We start from the raw sequence: 12,521 nt of genomic DNA on the forward strand, positions 1-12,521 counted from the left end.
TCTGGGGAATCAGGCACATGTTAGGCATAGTGGTCTACAGGACAAAAACCAGAGCTTGTGCTCCAGTAAACTCCAGCTGTACTCCAGATCAGCTGTGAGGAGTTGCCACCACACCCTGAACTTTGTCCCCCCACCCCACCAAGATGATGGGGTTAGACTGGAACATTTATTCTGCGCCTGGCATGACAGGCGATGGAGCTTGCAAACAGATACACTGAGAGCTGAGCCAGGAACCTTTGGAATTCCCTCCAGCCTCAGCCAGAAACGAACACAGTTTTCTTCCCTCTGGTTCCTGCCCTCAGGCAACCCCTGTGCCCTGTTCTGAACGGCATGGAATATCTGTGAACTAGGTTTCCCTTCCTTCCCAGAGGAAAGGGGAAGGCAGGGAGGCAGAGAGGAGGCAGCCGAAGGGCAATGTGGCATGAGGACCTGGAGGGAGGCTTGGAGGACCAGACACCAAGGGTTACTGAAGATTACACAAGACAGAAGACACAGATGCCAAGATCAGACAAAACAAACTTTATTAAGAAAAGCATATTGGTAACCACCGCTAAACTACTGAATGAGGCACACAGGTCCCCTCTCTTACCCCCTTCACTCCTCCCAAACCCACTCTCTCTCTCTTAGAACACTGTGGAAATCATCTCTCAAGTCCACAAGTGCCCCCAGACTTTTGGGCTGTGAGCTGCCAGGAAGGTCTTGGGCTGGTTCTGGAGTCTTAGAATCAAAGAGGGAGGCCTATGCTACTACCTTCAGTATCCAAAATTCTGGGCAAAATCAGGTGGCCATAACTAAGGCTGTGGAGATGGGAGGGTAGATGTGGCAGTAGTCCTGTAGATCCTTCTCACATCTCACAGGGACCACAGAGCCACTAGAAGCCAAGTAGAAAGGCACATGCCACATCTGGAATGTTATAGGCACATCTGGGTGGACAAGGCACCATGAAGGCCAAGATGTCTGCTCCTGAGTGAGGACACCTGGCGACAGGCAGGGCACCAGGGCTGGGGGCCCCCGAGAAGGAGATCCTGAGGGAGCTGGACCTGAGCTTAGCATTCAGCTTAGATGATGATCTTAAAAAAATGCCAAAGCAGAAAGAATTGAAGGTGGAACTAAATCCCACTCTTTAGGGTACAGGGTACAGAGCTCAGTTCCAAGTGCCTGGAATCTTGTGCCCAAATCATGGCACAAGGAGAATCAGGAATTATCTTGGGTTAAGGCACAAATAAATCTTCACCATCCCGGCTCTTCCACTGGAGGGTGGGAAAGCAACTGCTGGGCAGAGGCCATTCCCTCTCCCACCTGGCCCTTCCGTAGTGAAGACTCTGAATCCATCTGCCAGTCAGGGCCAGCATGGCCCTGCCAACCATCGCAGCAGGCTTAGGAGAGGTCAGCCTGACCGGCTCTGGCAATCTCCACCAGCCTCAGCAACATGGAAACCTGCAGCAAAAGAAGAAAGTCACTGGGCTTCCGAGGTATTCCAGACAACCTAGCAGCACCCACTCCAGGCTCTGGAACAGTTACCCTTCCATGAGACTCAACCCATTAAAATATTAAATACCCCAGACCCATAGGGCTCAGTGTTCTGGGATTTCCCAGAGAGAAAAACAACAACAAAATAACCACAATTGTAATGGGTATGAAGATTTTCAGTTTTGCAAGATGAAAAAAGTCATGGTGATGGATGGTGGGGATGGCTGTACAATAATGTGAATGTACTAAATGCCACCCACTAAACTGTACACTTAAAATTGGTTCAAATGGTAAATTTCATGTAATGAATATTTTACTACAACTTAGGAAAAAAAGGAATCTTTTGATGCTGGAGATTGAACCTAGGGGCCTCATTCATGCTAAGCCCATCCATGGTCTACCACTAAGCCACATCCCCAACCCCAGAAAAAAATAAAGAAATGCTAAGCATGTGCAAGGCCCTGGTTTCAACCCCCACTACCAGTAAGTAAATAAACAACCACACTGACAGTATCAAACTTAGTATGTAATGGTGCTACTTAGTATAGTATAGCATGGCTAAAGAGGCCAGAGTGCCAAGGTTCCAATGTATGCTCCATCACTGATCAGGGAGAAGATCTTGGAAACCTTATTTAACCTCTCTGGGGCTCTTGTTCCTCATACAAAAATGAGAAGGGCTGGGCATGGTGCACAGCCTATAATCCCAGCCACTCAGGAGGCTGAGGCAGAAGGATCATAAACTCGAGGCCAGCCTCAGCAACTTAGCAAAGCCCTAAGCCTCAGCAACTTAGCAAAGCCCTAAGCAATTTAGCAAGACCCTGTCCCAAAATAAAAAATAAAAAGGGCTAGGGATGTGGCTCAGTGGTTAAGCATCCTGGGGTTCAACCCCTAATGCCAAAAAAAAAGAGAGAGAGAGAGAGAAGAATATTAGCACCTACTTCAATAGTATTACTAAGAGAATACATGAATACATGTAAAATACCCCAAGCAGTGCCAGCCACACAGTAGGGCTACATTAGGTGATATGTAAAACTTACACCCCCATCTGAACCACTACCTTCCTAACCACAGCAAAGAAACCTCTATGCCTAAGTTTTAAGAACAGCTCACTGGGGAAGGTGATATAGCTCACTGGTGGAGTGCTTGTCTGGCATGCCTGAGGCCCTGGATTCCATTCCCAGTCCATGGCCTACCCTATTCTGGTTTCTGATCCAGGGGAGGCTGAACTTTTTCAAAGAGCGGACCTTTGAAGAATTTAATAAAAAGTTCAAATTTACCTAACTCTATGGACATTGTGTGGTTATCACTGTCACTCCTCCAACTTGCTCTGAATAAAAACCCTTTAACATTTGGAAAAGGAGAAAGTTCTATGCTTTTTATTTAAAGCCCTATGACCCCTTCCAGAAAACCAAGAACTACCTTACCTGTCCAGCTGTTTGCCCTGCTCCAGAGATACTTCTTCTCTTCAGTGAGCAGGGCCCACCCTGCCAGCTGCTGAGTCAATGCCAGGATCTTACAGGTGATGGTCCTTTTGACTGGGAAACCATCTGGAGAGCCTTGGCTTCATTTTTCCAACAATGTAAAGGAATGTTCAAGTTTACCAGTGCCCATGTTTCTGGCTGGCCAGAGGCAGCTAACTCCTTCCTCACTGCCCTGGACATCCTCCTGCCAACAAAATTCTCTGGAGGGGGCTTCCTAAATCTTCCATGGAAATAAATGAGAATTGGGTCAGCACAGGACTGTCTGGAACCTTAAGGTGACAATGCTGGCCCAAGCCCAGAAGTAGTTAATACAGTAAACTAAATTCCTGTACTGGGGCTCCTTGTGCTAGGGGACTTCTCAGAGTCGTTGCTACAAGTTAATAAACATTGTAAAACTCCAACAAGGGGAGAGGACACCTCTAACAAACCCATTTGACCTCAAAACCCTCTTTAAGAGGTAGCTCCTGATCCAGGCTTCCCGGGACACCTACTGCTTCAGCGCTGGGCCGCCTGTGAGGAGACCAGATTCTAATATTAAATTGGCTGTTCCTAAGAGCTGGCTCTGGGTCTCAACCTGTAAAAAGCAGGGGTGGGCCTCACTCTAACCTTCCTGATGGTCTGGTGGGATCCATAATGCAAACATTGAGCAGTGGGCTGAGCAGAAGCCTCAGGAGAATTGTGTCACTGCGAGGCCAAGGAGGTTAGTGGGGCCTGGCCTGCTTGAATCCGGAGCACAAAAGAGGAGAAGGCAGAGCCGAGAGAAGCTTCAGAGGTGTAAAGGTACAGTCCACTGGCCTTTCCTATCCATCCCTGCCTCTTCAGACTGGCCCCAGGACATAGAAGCACCGAGGGGTGGGCAGGGAGGGGCTGGGGCAGATTCCCGCACAATCCCAAACGAAAACCAAACTCGTCTCTGGACCAGCTGAGGCCTGTCCCCAGCTCCACCCGCGCTGCCAGCATGCCTTTTGCAACACCCAAGGCTAAAAGAAGGGCTTGGGAAGGGGGTGCTCTTCCGACCACTGGGCGGGAGGAAGGGGGCAGTGGTGCAGCCCAAAGACTGGTTCCAATTTAGGAGCCTCCCCCGGATCTACGCGGCGCCTGTCCACGTCTTGCTCTCCGCAGGGAAGGGGACGAGGAACATATAAGTTTCGCCTCGGGGCGGCCCATTTGAGGGTATGCATCCGCTCCTGGTGTCGCAGCGCTGGTCCCTGGAGTCCCAGGGCGCGTCTGGCACTGCTTTCCGGACTCTGGGCTGCGGCGCTGCTGTCGAACTGGAACTGCATGTCTGGGGTCCGGGGCGCGGGCGGCGGTGGAAATGCAGGGCAAGGGAGGTTGCCAGAGTGCATCCGCGCTGGGCGGCGACGGCGACGGCAGGAAAGACCCAGGAGGGTCCCCCGCGCCAATCCCGGCCGCGGAGAGCGCGGGCAGCCTCACACCACCTCCTGCTTGCCCTGGTAGCGACGGCAGCAGCCGTAGAGCGCCGAGAGCAGGTAGAGGCCCAGGCAGAGGCCGCCGCAGACGGCGGCCGCCAGGAAGGCGTGGTATGCGCAGGGCAGTGGGTAATCTTTGAGGTTGCAGTAGCTGTGGCGCTGCGTCTGGTCGATCATGATGCCCGTTGCGGCGCCGTAGAGTGCGGCCGCCAGCAGATCGTGAGCCACGTTGACCACCAGCCAGCGCGAGCCTAGCACCGGGACCACCTCGTGCTTGCCTAGGAGCGTAAGGAAGTAGAGGGCCAGGGTCAGCAGCCAGAAGAGCACAGACACGAAGAGCGCGAAGTGCACCGGGCCCTGGTACTTGCTGGTGGCGATGGTGATCCAGAAGGCGGCGCCGGCCAGCAGCTGCAGCAGCCGCAGCACGCCTAGCGGGCCGCGCAAAAAAGGCCGCTGCAGGCTCACCGCTCCGCGGGCAGCGCGCGCCTGGGGCGGCGGCTGGCGCGGGGGCGGCGGGAGCATGGCCCCCGGGCGCGGCGGCGGCTGCGGCGGCGCTCCGAGCAGCGGAATGGCGGCGCCTTGCTCGCAGGGGTGGCCCAGCCGAGGTGGCCGCTGCGCCCGCCGCGGCCTCCGCGCCTGGCTCCCCTCCTATTCCTCTCTGCTTCTCCTCTTTACCCCACCCTTCCTCCCGGGTCTACTCCCTCCAGCCCTCCTCTCTCTCTCCCTCTCTCCACCTCCTACCCGCCCTTTTCCCTTCCCTTCGATGGTCTCCACCCCCACTCGCTCCTCCCGGCTTCCTGCCATCTCTCTTTCCGTCCGGCTCTCCACCCCGGCGCCCCCCTTTCCCCTCCGCGCCAGTCTCCCGGCTCAGATTCCTGCATCCCCGGGACAGGGCGGAGCGCCCGGCACCCCCTAGCTCGTCTCGGCCCTTCCGCCCTGCCCTCCCGCGCTACTGGGCCAAGTTCGCCACATCTGGGGCCGCCCCATCCGTTCTGCCTCGGGGCTCTGGCCCAGCCTCCAAAGGGAAGGTTGTTTAGCAAGATTCTCCCAGCCTCTGGGTAGGCCACTTTCACCCTTTCTCCTGTCGTAGACCCCACTGAGACCTCCTGGCCCTGCATAGGCACCGAAGAGCCGTGTTGGAACTCAACATTCTTACCTGAACGTATCCTACCCCTGCCCACTGCAAAGTCGTCCTGTCCAAAGCTGGGCTCGGGCTGTTTCTCCATAGAGTTCACAGAAGGGAACCATCTTCCTCCAGATGCCCCACTACACACCACCCGCAAAGCACAAAGCATGTAACCCTGCTCCCTTTCATCCAACCGCTCCTTGGCCATCTTCTCACCTTGTCTGGAATCAAAATATACCACCCAGCATTACCCAGACATAAACTCAGGTCCTAGAGACAACACAGGCCTTGTGTGTAACTCCTCCTCCAAACTGCCTGTAACGGGGCCCTATGAGGCTGTGCGTTATTGTTACTGCTGTGCTAATGTTTTACCTGAGTTTTCATTTAAAACTGGAAACACTCCAAGAGATATAAACAACTATTTCTCTCAGTTTACTGATAGCAAAACAAAGCCTGGAGGGGTTCACACCAGGACATTGGTGATTACTGCTGGTCTCTCCCACTTCAGACCAACCTTTGGGCTATTAAGCAACTTTCTAAAACAGACCTTGTTCATTACACTGCTTTCCACACTAACCACAGCATTGAGTTGTATCTCTTCTCTATGAAGCATTTCACAATCTGTCCCCAGTCAACTTCCAACTTCCTGATAGTTCTCTTCCTTCCCATACCCATGCTCCCACCTAGAATGTTGACCCCACCAGCCCTCTTATTCCCCAAACTTAGAATGCTCTTCATTCCCAGAGCTCACTTGGAAAACTCCTACTTATCCTTCAATGCCCATGTTAAATGCTGCCAGCTTTGGGTTTAACCTCCCAGGCTATTGATTACTTGCTCTTCTACCTCCTTTTGGACCATCCCTCCACCGTAGTATTGAGTCTGCTACATCATAAGCATTGGTTATCATGTCTTATTCATCTCTGCCTGGTCCTGGCATAGAGGAGAGACTCCAGTAAATACACGTGGAGTCCATGGCTGAATGACTGCAGGAACAGCAGTGAAACTGAGAAGGCCCCTCTTACCCTGGGAACCATGCCTACATCAGACGTCCAGCTGATCCTATACTGCAGAACTAGTCCTTTATATCCTGGTCCTGAGATGAATCCAATGCCCTCTGGCCTGGTTGAGCAGTTCCCTCTTCCAGCAGCCTGGATCCTTTCTAGGGGAAAAAGAATCGCTTCTCAGGGGGCTAATGCCTGTCATTACCGATTCAGCCTACTCATGTAGGAATGTGAGAAAGCTCTGCATGCGTATCTTAAATGAACAAATGGTGACATTTAACATCCATATCTATGTAAGCCAGCATGGCGATGTGGCTCAGGGTACAGACCCCGGCGTCAGACTACTTGGCTATGTATCATTGCTTCATTATTCTCAAGTGCAGGAACCTGGAGGTGGGGGGGGGGCTGCTTAACCTCTTTGTGCCTTTCCTTATCTGTTTCATTTTTTGCCTCAACTAGTAGATATTAAACACTTATTCAGTGCTGGGCCCTGTTTAAGAGGCTGAGGATACAGAATATATGTGTGATTTTTTATCAATTGAATGTTTACTGCATATGCTCGGTACCATGACAAGCATTTTATTTTCATGGTTCAATTTGATCCTTACACCAACCCTTTAAAATGGTTGTTATTAGCTCTCAATTGCTGATGGGGAAAGCAGGACTTAGGGAGCTGAAGAAGTTCAGAGTTGGGGGTGACAGTTGAAGCAGGAGCTTAGGTAGAGCTGATTCCATGTCCACATTCCAAGTACTTTTACATACTTCCCACACTGTTTTCTCAGCTATTCTCACAAAGACCCAGAGAATGTTTAGTGATTTGCCCGAAGGAACGTGACTTGTAAGTGGCAGGGTTGGAACTCAAACCTAGGTCTTCCAACTCAATTTTAGGGTTTCTCCCTCAGCATGCCTTAACATCCACAAGAAGGACATCCTCAGTGCTCTCTGAACGCCCATCCTAACCTAGTCTGAGGCTCAGATGGGCAAATAGCAACTGAATCTGGGTGCTGGATTTCTCTGAGCAGAACGACCTAAAGGAACAGGGGGCCAAAAAGGAGGGAAGAGGGAATACCTTTCTAAAAAAGGCATCTGGAGCTGTTCGAGTCAGGGCGCCACCTGGTGGGCATAAACTTTCAGCCTCAGGAGTCAAATCCGGCTCCTTACAAGGAAGAACCCTGCAGTGGCTTTAGGGTGATATTTTTAGCCTTTCTAATCCTGAAAACATTCCAAGAGGCAGTGGAGCAGACTCTCTGGAAAAGCATAACCATGAAGAAGGATCTTGATTCCATCCAGCTTAACAAATCTGGTCTAAGCACCTGCTAGATGCAGACCCCTGGATGTGGAATGCAGGAACAAAGAGGACTGACTAGCCTGCCTGCAAGTGTTGGTACTTTGCTGGAATCAGAAGGACTGTTGTGGACACAAAAATGACATAGATGAGGATTATAAGGAGAATACAAAAGGGAATGAGAGAGAACTATAAGGGGAGGCCTGGGGACTCTTCAAGTATAAGGTCATTGGAGGTAAGGCAAGTACTTGTGGGAGATAGCATTGTTGAAAGTGGCAATCCCCATGGGTCTTGAGTTCCATCTGTTAGTTCTGGGGATGCCAAGAATGCAAGGCCATGATTTCTGCTCAATCATTCCTTAGGGTTGTGTTTGCAACCTTGAGAGATGAGGGAATGTCTTCCCCCCAAAGAGTTTACATCAGGAATGGTGATGTTGGAAGCTATGGAGGTTCCCCAAATTCAGTACTTCTCAGTCAAGTCCCAATGCATGTGTGATGTCCATCTGGGCCTCTCTATGTTGCCTTGTGAAGGCTGAGGACAAGGGGAAAAGACATAATTATGATGCTCTTATTGTTTTGCCTCTGAGTCAGGAGTCTCATGTCTATGAAATAGCACCAGACCAGCTTATTTGTCAGTGGGGTGAAATCGCAGACCCTGACAGGTGTTCTAGGCTGAGGAAACCTTGCAAGCAAAAGCAGAGCCCAGACTGCTCAAGGGACAAGATGTAGTATTGCTTAGTTTATTCTCTAAAGCCCCGGTGCAATGATTCTAATATGGCCAGAAAGGAAGGCAAGCAATTGACAGTAAGGAGGAGCGTGTTGCCCATCCTGAGATCTGATGATTAGCACTTGCTAATCAGAGTGACATTCTGTTCTGTCTTTAGTCTCTGGGTTGCTGTAAAAAGTATTGCATTTATGGATTCAACACACATTTGTTTAATACTTATTATGTGTCAGGCCCCAGGCTGGTACTTGCCACAAGTCAGCTAATAGTAGAGGCAAAATATGTACCAATAAAGCAGATGGGTACCGGCACCTGCAGAATCCTGCCTTGACTCTTAAAACTTAATTACCAGATAAACATTCCCTGGACAGGTGTTGAGGCACACCTGTAATCCCAGTGATTTGAGAGCTGAGGCAGGAGATTTGCGAGTTAGAGATCAATCTGGGCAATTTAGTGAGACCCTATCTCAAATAAAAACTTAAAATGGCTGGGGATGTAGCTCAATGGTAGAGCACCCTTGGGTTCCATGCCCAGTAGTAGGAAAAAAAAAAAAAGATGTGATATGGAACTTTCTCCCAACATTGATTTTCTTTTTCTGCTGCCAAGAAATCTCCCTTGAATCTAGACAGAGTGGAACATTGTTGCCATGATTCAAATAGATCAAGGGTCACAGAAGCCACTAGAGATTCAAGAGAACCTTAGCCCAAGTAGCCAAGAGCATGGCATTCAGGGACCAAAAGAAGTAGCAGGAATCTTCGGTGGAACTGCACCACTTTGCCAGGCTCATCTCCCTATGGTGGCCTTCTCCCTCCCTGCACTGCTTGGCCCCTGTTGGAGAAGCAGTTCTAGATGGGCAGGTTTATACTCTAAGGCCCAGCTGCCACGTCCCCCACTCCACTTCCCACCAAAGCTGGGCCTTTGGAAACCTTTTCCTGGAATTTAGCTAAACCTTTTCCTGGAAACTTTTTCCTGGAATTTAGTTCCCCAGAGGAACTAGTTTTGCTAAAGCAGCCAAAGCCAGTGCATAAGGCAAATCTGTGGGGAGTAGAAGTTCTGAACAGAGGAAGCTAGTGTGAAAAGAACGATGTATTCATCAGTGTTCTCTAGAGAAACCGAGCCAGAGGATGGAGGGAGAGGGAAGGGGAGAAGGAGGAAAAGACAGAGGTCATAAGAAATCAGCTCACACAATTATGGAGACTAATAAGCCCCAAGATCTGCAGTGGGCAAGCTGGAGCCCCAGGAGAGCCAATAGTATATAGTTACTGTCCAAAGGTTGGCTGTCTCTAGACCCAGGAACCACCAAAGTTCCTTTGAGTCTGAAGATGGGAAAAACCCCTCATCCTAGCCTGAAGGCAGTCAGGCAAGAGAAGTCACCCCTGCTCATAGGCAGAGCATCCCTTTTGATCTACCAGGACTTCAGCAGATTGCCTGAGACCCACCCACACTGGGGAGGGCCATCTGCTTGACTCAGGCTACCAATTCATATGTTCATCTCATCCAACAACATCTGCCATCTTAGTCCATTTTTTTGTTGCTATAACAGAACTCTTGAGAATGGGTAATTTATAAAGGAAGGAGATTTATTTTGGTTCACAGTTCTGGAGGCTGGGACGTCCAAGATTGAGTGACTACATCTGGTGAAGGCCTTTTCCTGCTTCAATTCATGGAAGAAAAACAGAAGTGGAGCAGATGCATGTGAAAGAGGTGCAACATGGGGACACCCTTGCTTTATAACAACCCGCTCTCCCAGGAACTAATCTCGAATTTTAGATGAGAGCTCACTCCGTGGGACAGGCAGAAAACCCACTTAGCGACCAGATCACCAAGCAGAGGACATCTCTCAACACCACATCATGGTGCCCAGTGGTGATTCCAACATCAGCTTCGAAGGAGAATGATCATATTCAAATCACAGCACCAAGGATAATGTTAGGTCAAATACCTGGGCACCTGTGGCTTGGTCAAACTGATACCAGATGTGGTGATGCCTGCCTGTAATCCCAGGGACTCTGAGGCAGGAGGATTGCAAGTTTGATGTCAGCCTCTGTGACTTAGTCTCAAAAAAATACAGAGTGGCACATGCCTGTAATCTCAGTGGATCGGGAGGCTAAGATAGGAGGATCATGAGTTGAAAGCCAGTCTCAGTAATGGCGAGGCGCTAAGCAATTCAGTGAGACCCTGTCTCTAAATAAAATGCAAAATAGGGCTGGGGATGTGGCTCAGTGGTTGACTGCCCCTGTGTTCAATACCCAGAACAAGAAAATAAATATAAATATATATATATACACACACACACCCACACACACACATAAAGGGCTAGGAATGTAACTCAGTGGTACAGCACCCCTGGGTTTGATCCTCAGTACCACACATACACATACACACATGCACAAACACAAATAAATTAACTTTCACAAAGAGTTGGACGACAGACAGTTACCCATGATTTACTGTAGGTCACTGAGCTGGACTTCATTTCTGTGAGCACAGGGTAGCTTTACCTATCCTCTCTGGCTACTTTTGTACTTGAGCTAACTTACACATTACTATACCTTACGACGATTCTGTGGGTAAGCAAGTAGGCCTGAATCCTAGCTCTACACAGTAGTGGTTTTAAAATTCTTTGGCTCTCCTCACATCAAGATGTTAGGTCTTTGTACCCTTCCAGTGAATCTGGGCGGGCTTATGACTCAGTTTTAACCAGTGGGACAGCAGGAGCAACACTGAGGACTTCCAACCTATGTCAAAAAGGCAAGGCAGTTGCCTTGTTTGCAACTTAGCAAGACCCTGTCTCAAAATAAAAAAACAAAAACATGTCAGCTCTGAACCATCATGGAAGAAGTCTCACTACCCTGAGGCCACCATGGTCCAGGTCACACCAAGAAGCCACTGATGGGACGCACCAGGATGTGGTTGCCCAGGGACTTTGAACATGTCGGGGATCGCCCTCAGCAGACTTGCCCGGGAGAAAAAAGCTTGGAGGAGGGACCATCCCTTTTGCTTGTGGTTGTCCCAAGTAAGAACCTAGACAGCACGATGAACCTGATGAACTGGGAATGTGCCATCCCAGGAAAGAAGGGGACTCGTGGGAAGGAGGCTTGTTCAAGCTGTGGATGCTCTTCAAAGATGATCATCCATCCTCACCACCGAAATGTAAATTTGAGCCACCACGATTTCACCTGAATGTGTGTCCTTCTGGTATGGAGTGTCTATCCATCCTGGAAGAGGACAAGGACTGGAGGCCAGCCATCACGATCAAGCAGATCGTATTAGGAATACGGGAACTTCTAAATGAAACCAAATATGCAAGACCCCACTCAAGCAGAGGCCTACATGATTTACTGTGTAAAAACAGAGTGGAATATGAGAAAAGGGTTCAAGCAAGAAGTTTGCACCTTCGTAGACAGCAAACCTGTGGCAATGCAAAAGTGGCACACAGAAATGACAGACAAAGCATAGATTTATTGGAGGAGAAAATACTCTATAAAGCAGAGGAGAGAAGACAGGGACAGAAAGGGAGAGAGGGAGGGAGTGGGGGATGGGGGAGGGAGAGAATGTCGGGGGATTCTTGTCTTATACGTTGAGCTATGTGTGAGGTGTTCCCCTCCTTGTACAGACCTGATTGAAGACCCTGCATCATTTATTCCATTGGCCACTTTATGGTACCTCCTTAAAATACCAAACCTGTGGCAGGAGTTGTCTTAAGCTATAAACCCTCAGTGGTGCAAGTTGTTATGGTAATGGGACTTACCAGTAAACAGGGACATGATGACTCAACTTCCGTCTGGTACCTTTTTCTGTACCTTCCACCATCTTGACATCCTAAACTCCTACCTAACAAAACCTTCAGGACTCAAGATTATTTGGGCAGTTATAAAAAGTTTTGCTAGTATGTTATTGGGTATAATAGAAAGCAGAAGTGGTTATGGTGGTATATACCTATAATGTCAGCCACTCTGGAGGTGGAAGCAGGATGAGTATAAGATTGAGGTCAGTTTGGGCACC

The 12,521-nt window shown here is 49.6% G+C and overlaps 1 protein-coding gene and 1 pseudogene across 1 annotated transcript; one reads left to right on the plus strand and one right to left on the minus strand.

Moving 5' to 3' along the window:
* Positions 1 to 504: 504 nt before the first annotated feature.
* Marveld1 (MARVEL domain containing 1) lies at positions 505 to 5,057 on the minus strand. The gene is made up of 2 exons (XM_005335314.5): positions 2,895 to 5,057; positions 505 to 1,437 (listed from the first exon to the last, which is right to left on the minus strand). The coding sequence occupies exon 1, from the start codon at positions 4,901 to 4,903 to the stop codon at positions 4,382 to 4,384; it is 522 nt and encodes a 173-aa protein (XP_005335371.2). The 5' UTR covers positions 4,904 to 5,057; the 3' UTR covers positions 505 to 1,437; positions 2,895 to 4,381.
* A 195-nt stretch (positions 5,058 to 5,252) lies between these two features.
* Positions 5,253 to 12,100, plus strand: LOC144366909 (SUMO-conjugating enzyme UBC9-B pseudogene; annotated as a pseudogene).
* Positions 12,101 to 12,521: the final 421 nt, after the last annotated feature.

Source organism: Ictidomys tridecemlineatus, chromosome 1, assembly GCF_052094955.1.
Source record: "Ictidomys tridecemlineatus isolate mIctTri1 chromosome 1, mIctTri1.hap1, whole genome shotgun sequence".
NCBI lineage: Eukaryota > Metazoa > Chordata > Mammalia > Rodentia > Sciuridae > Ictidomys > Ictidomys tridecemlineatus.

What these genes read in the sequence shown, in the direction of transcription:
- Marveld1 (XM_005335314.5), bottom strand. Translation starts at nt 4,903, where the DNA reads ATGCTCCCGCCGCCCCCGCGCCAGCCGCCGCCCCAGGCGCGCGCTGCC.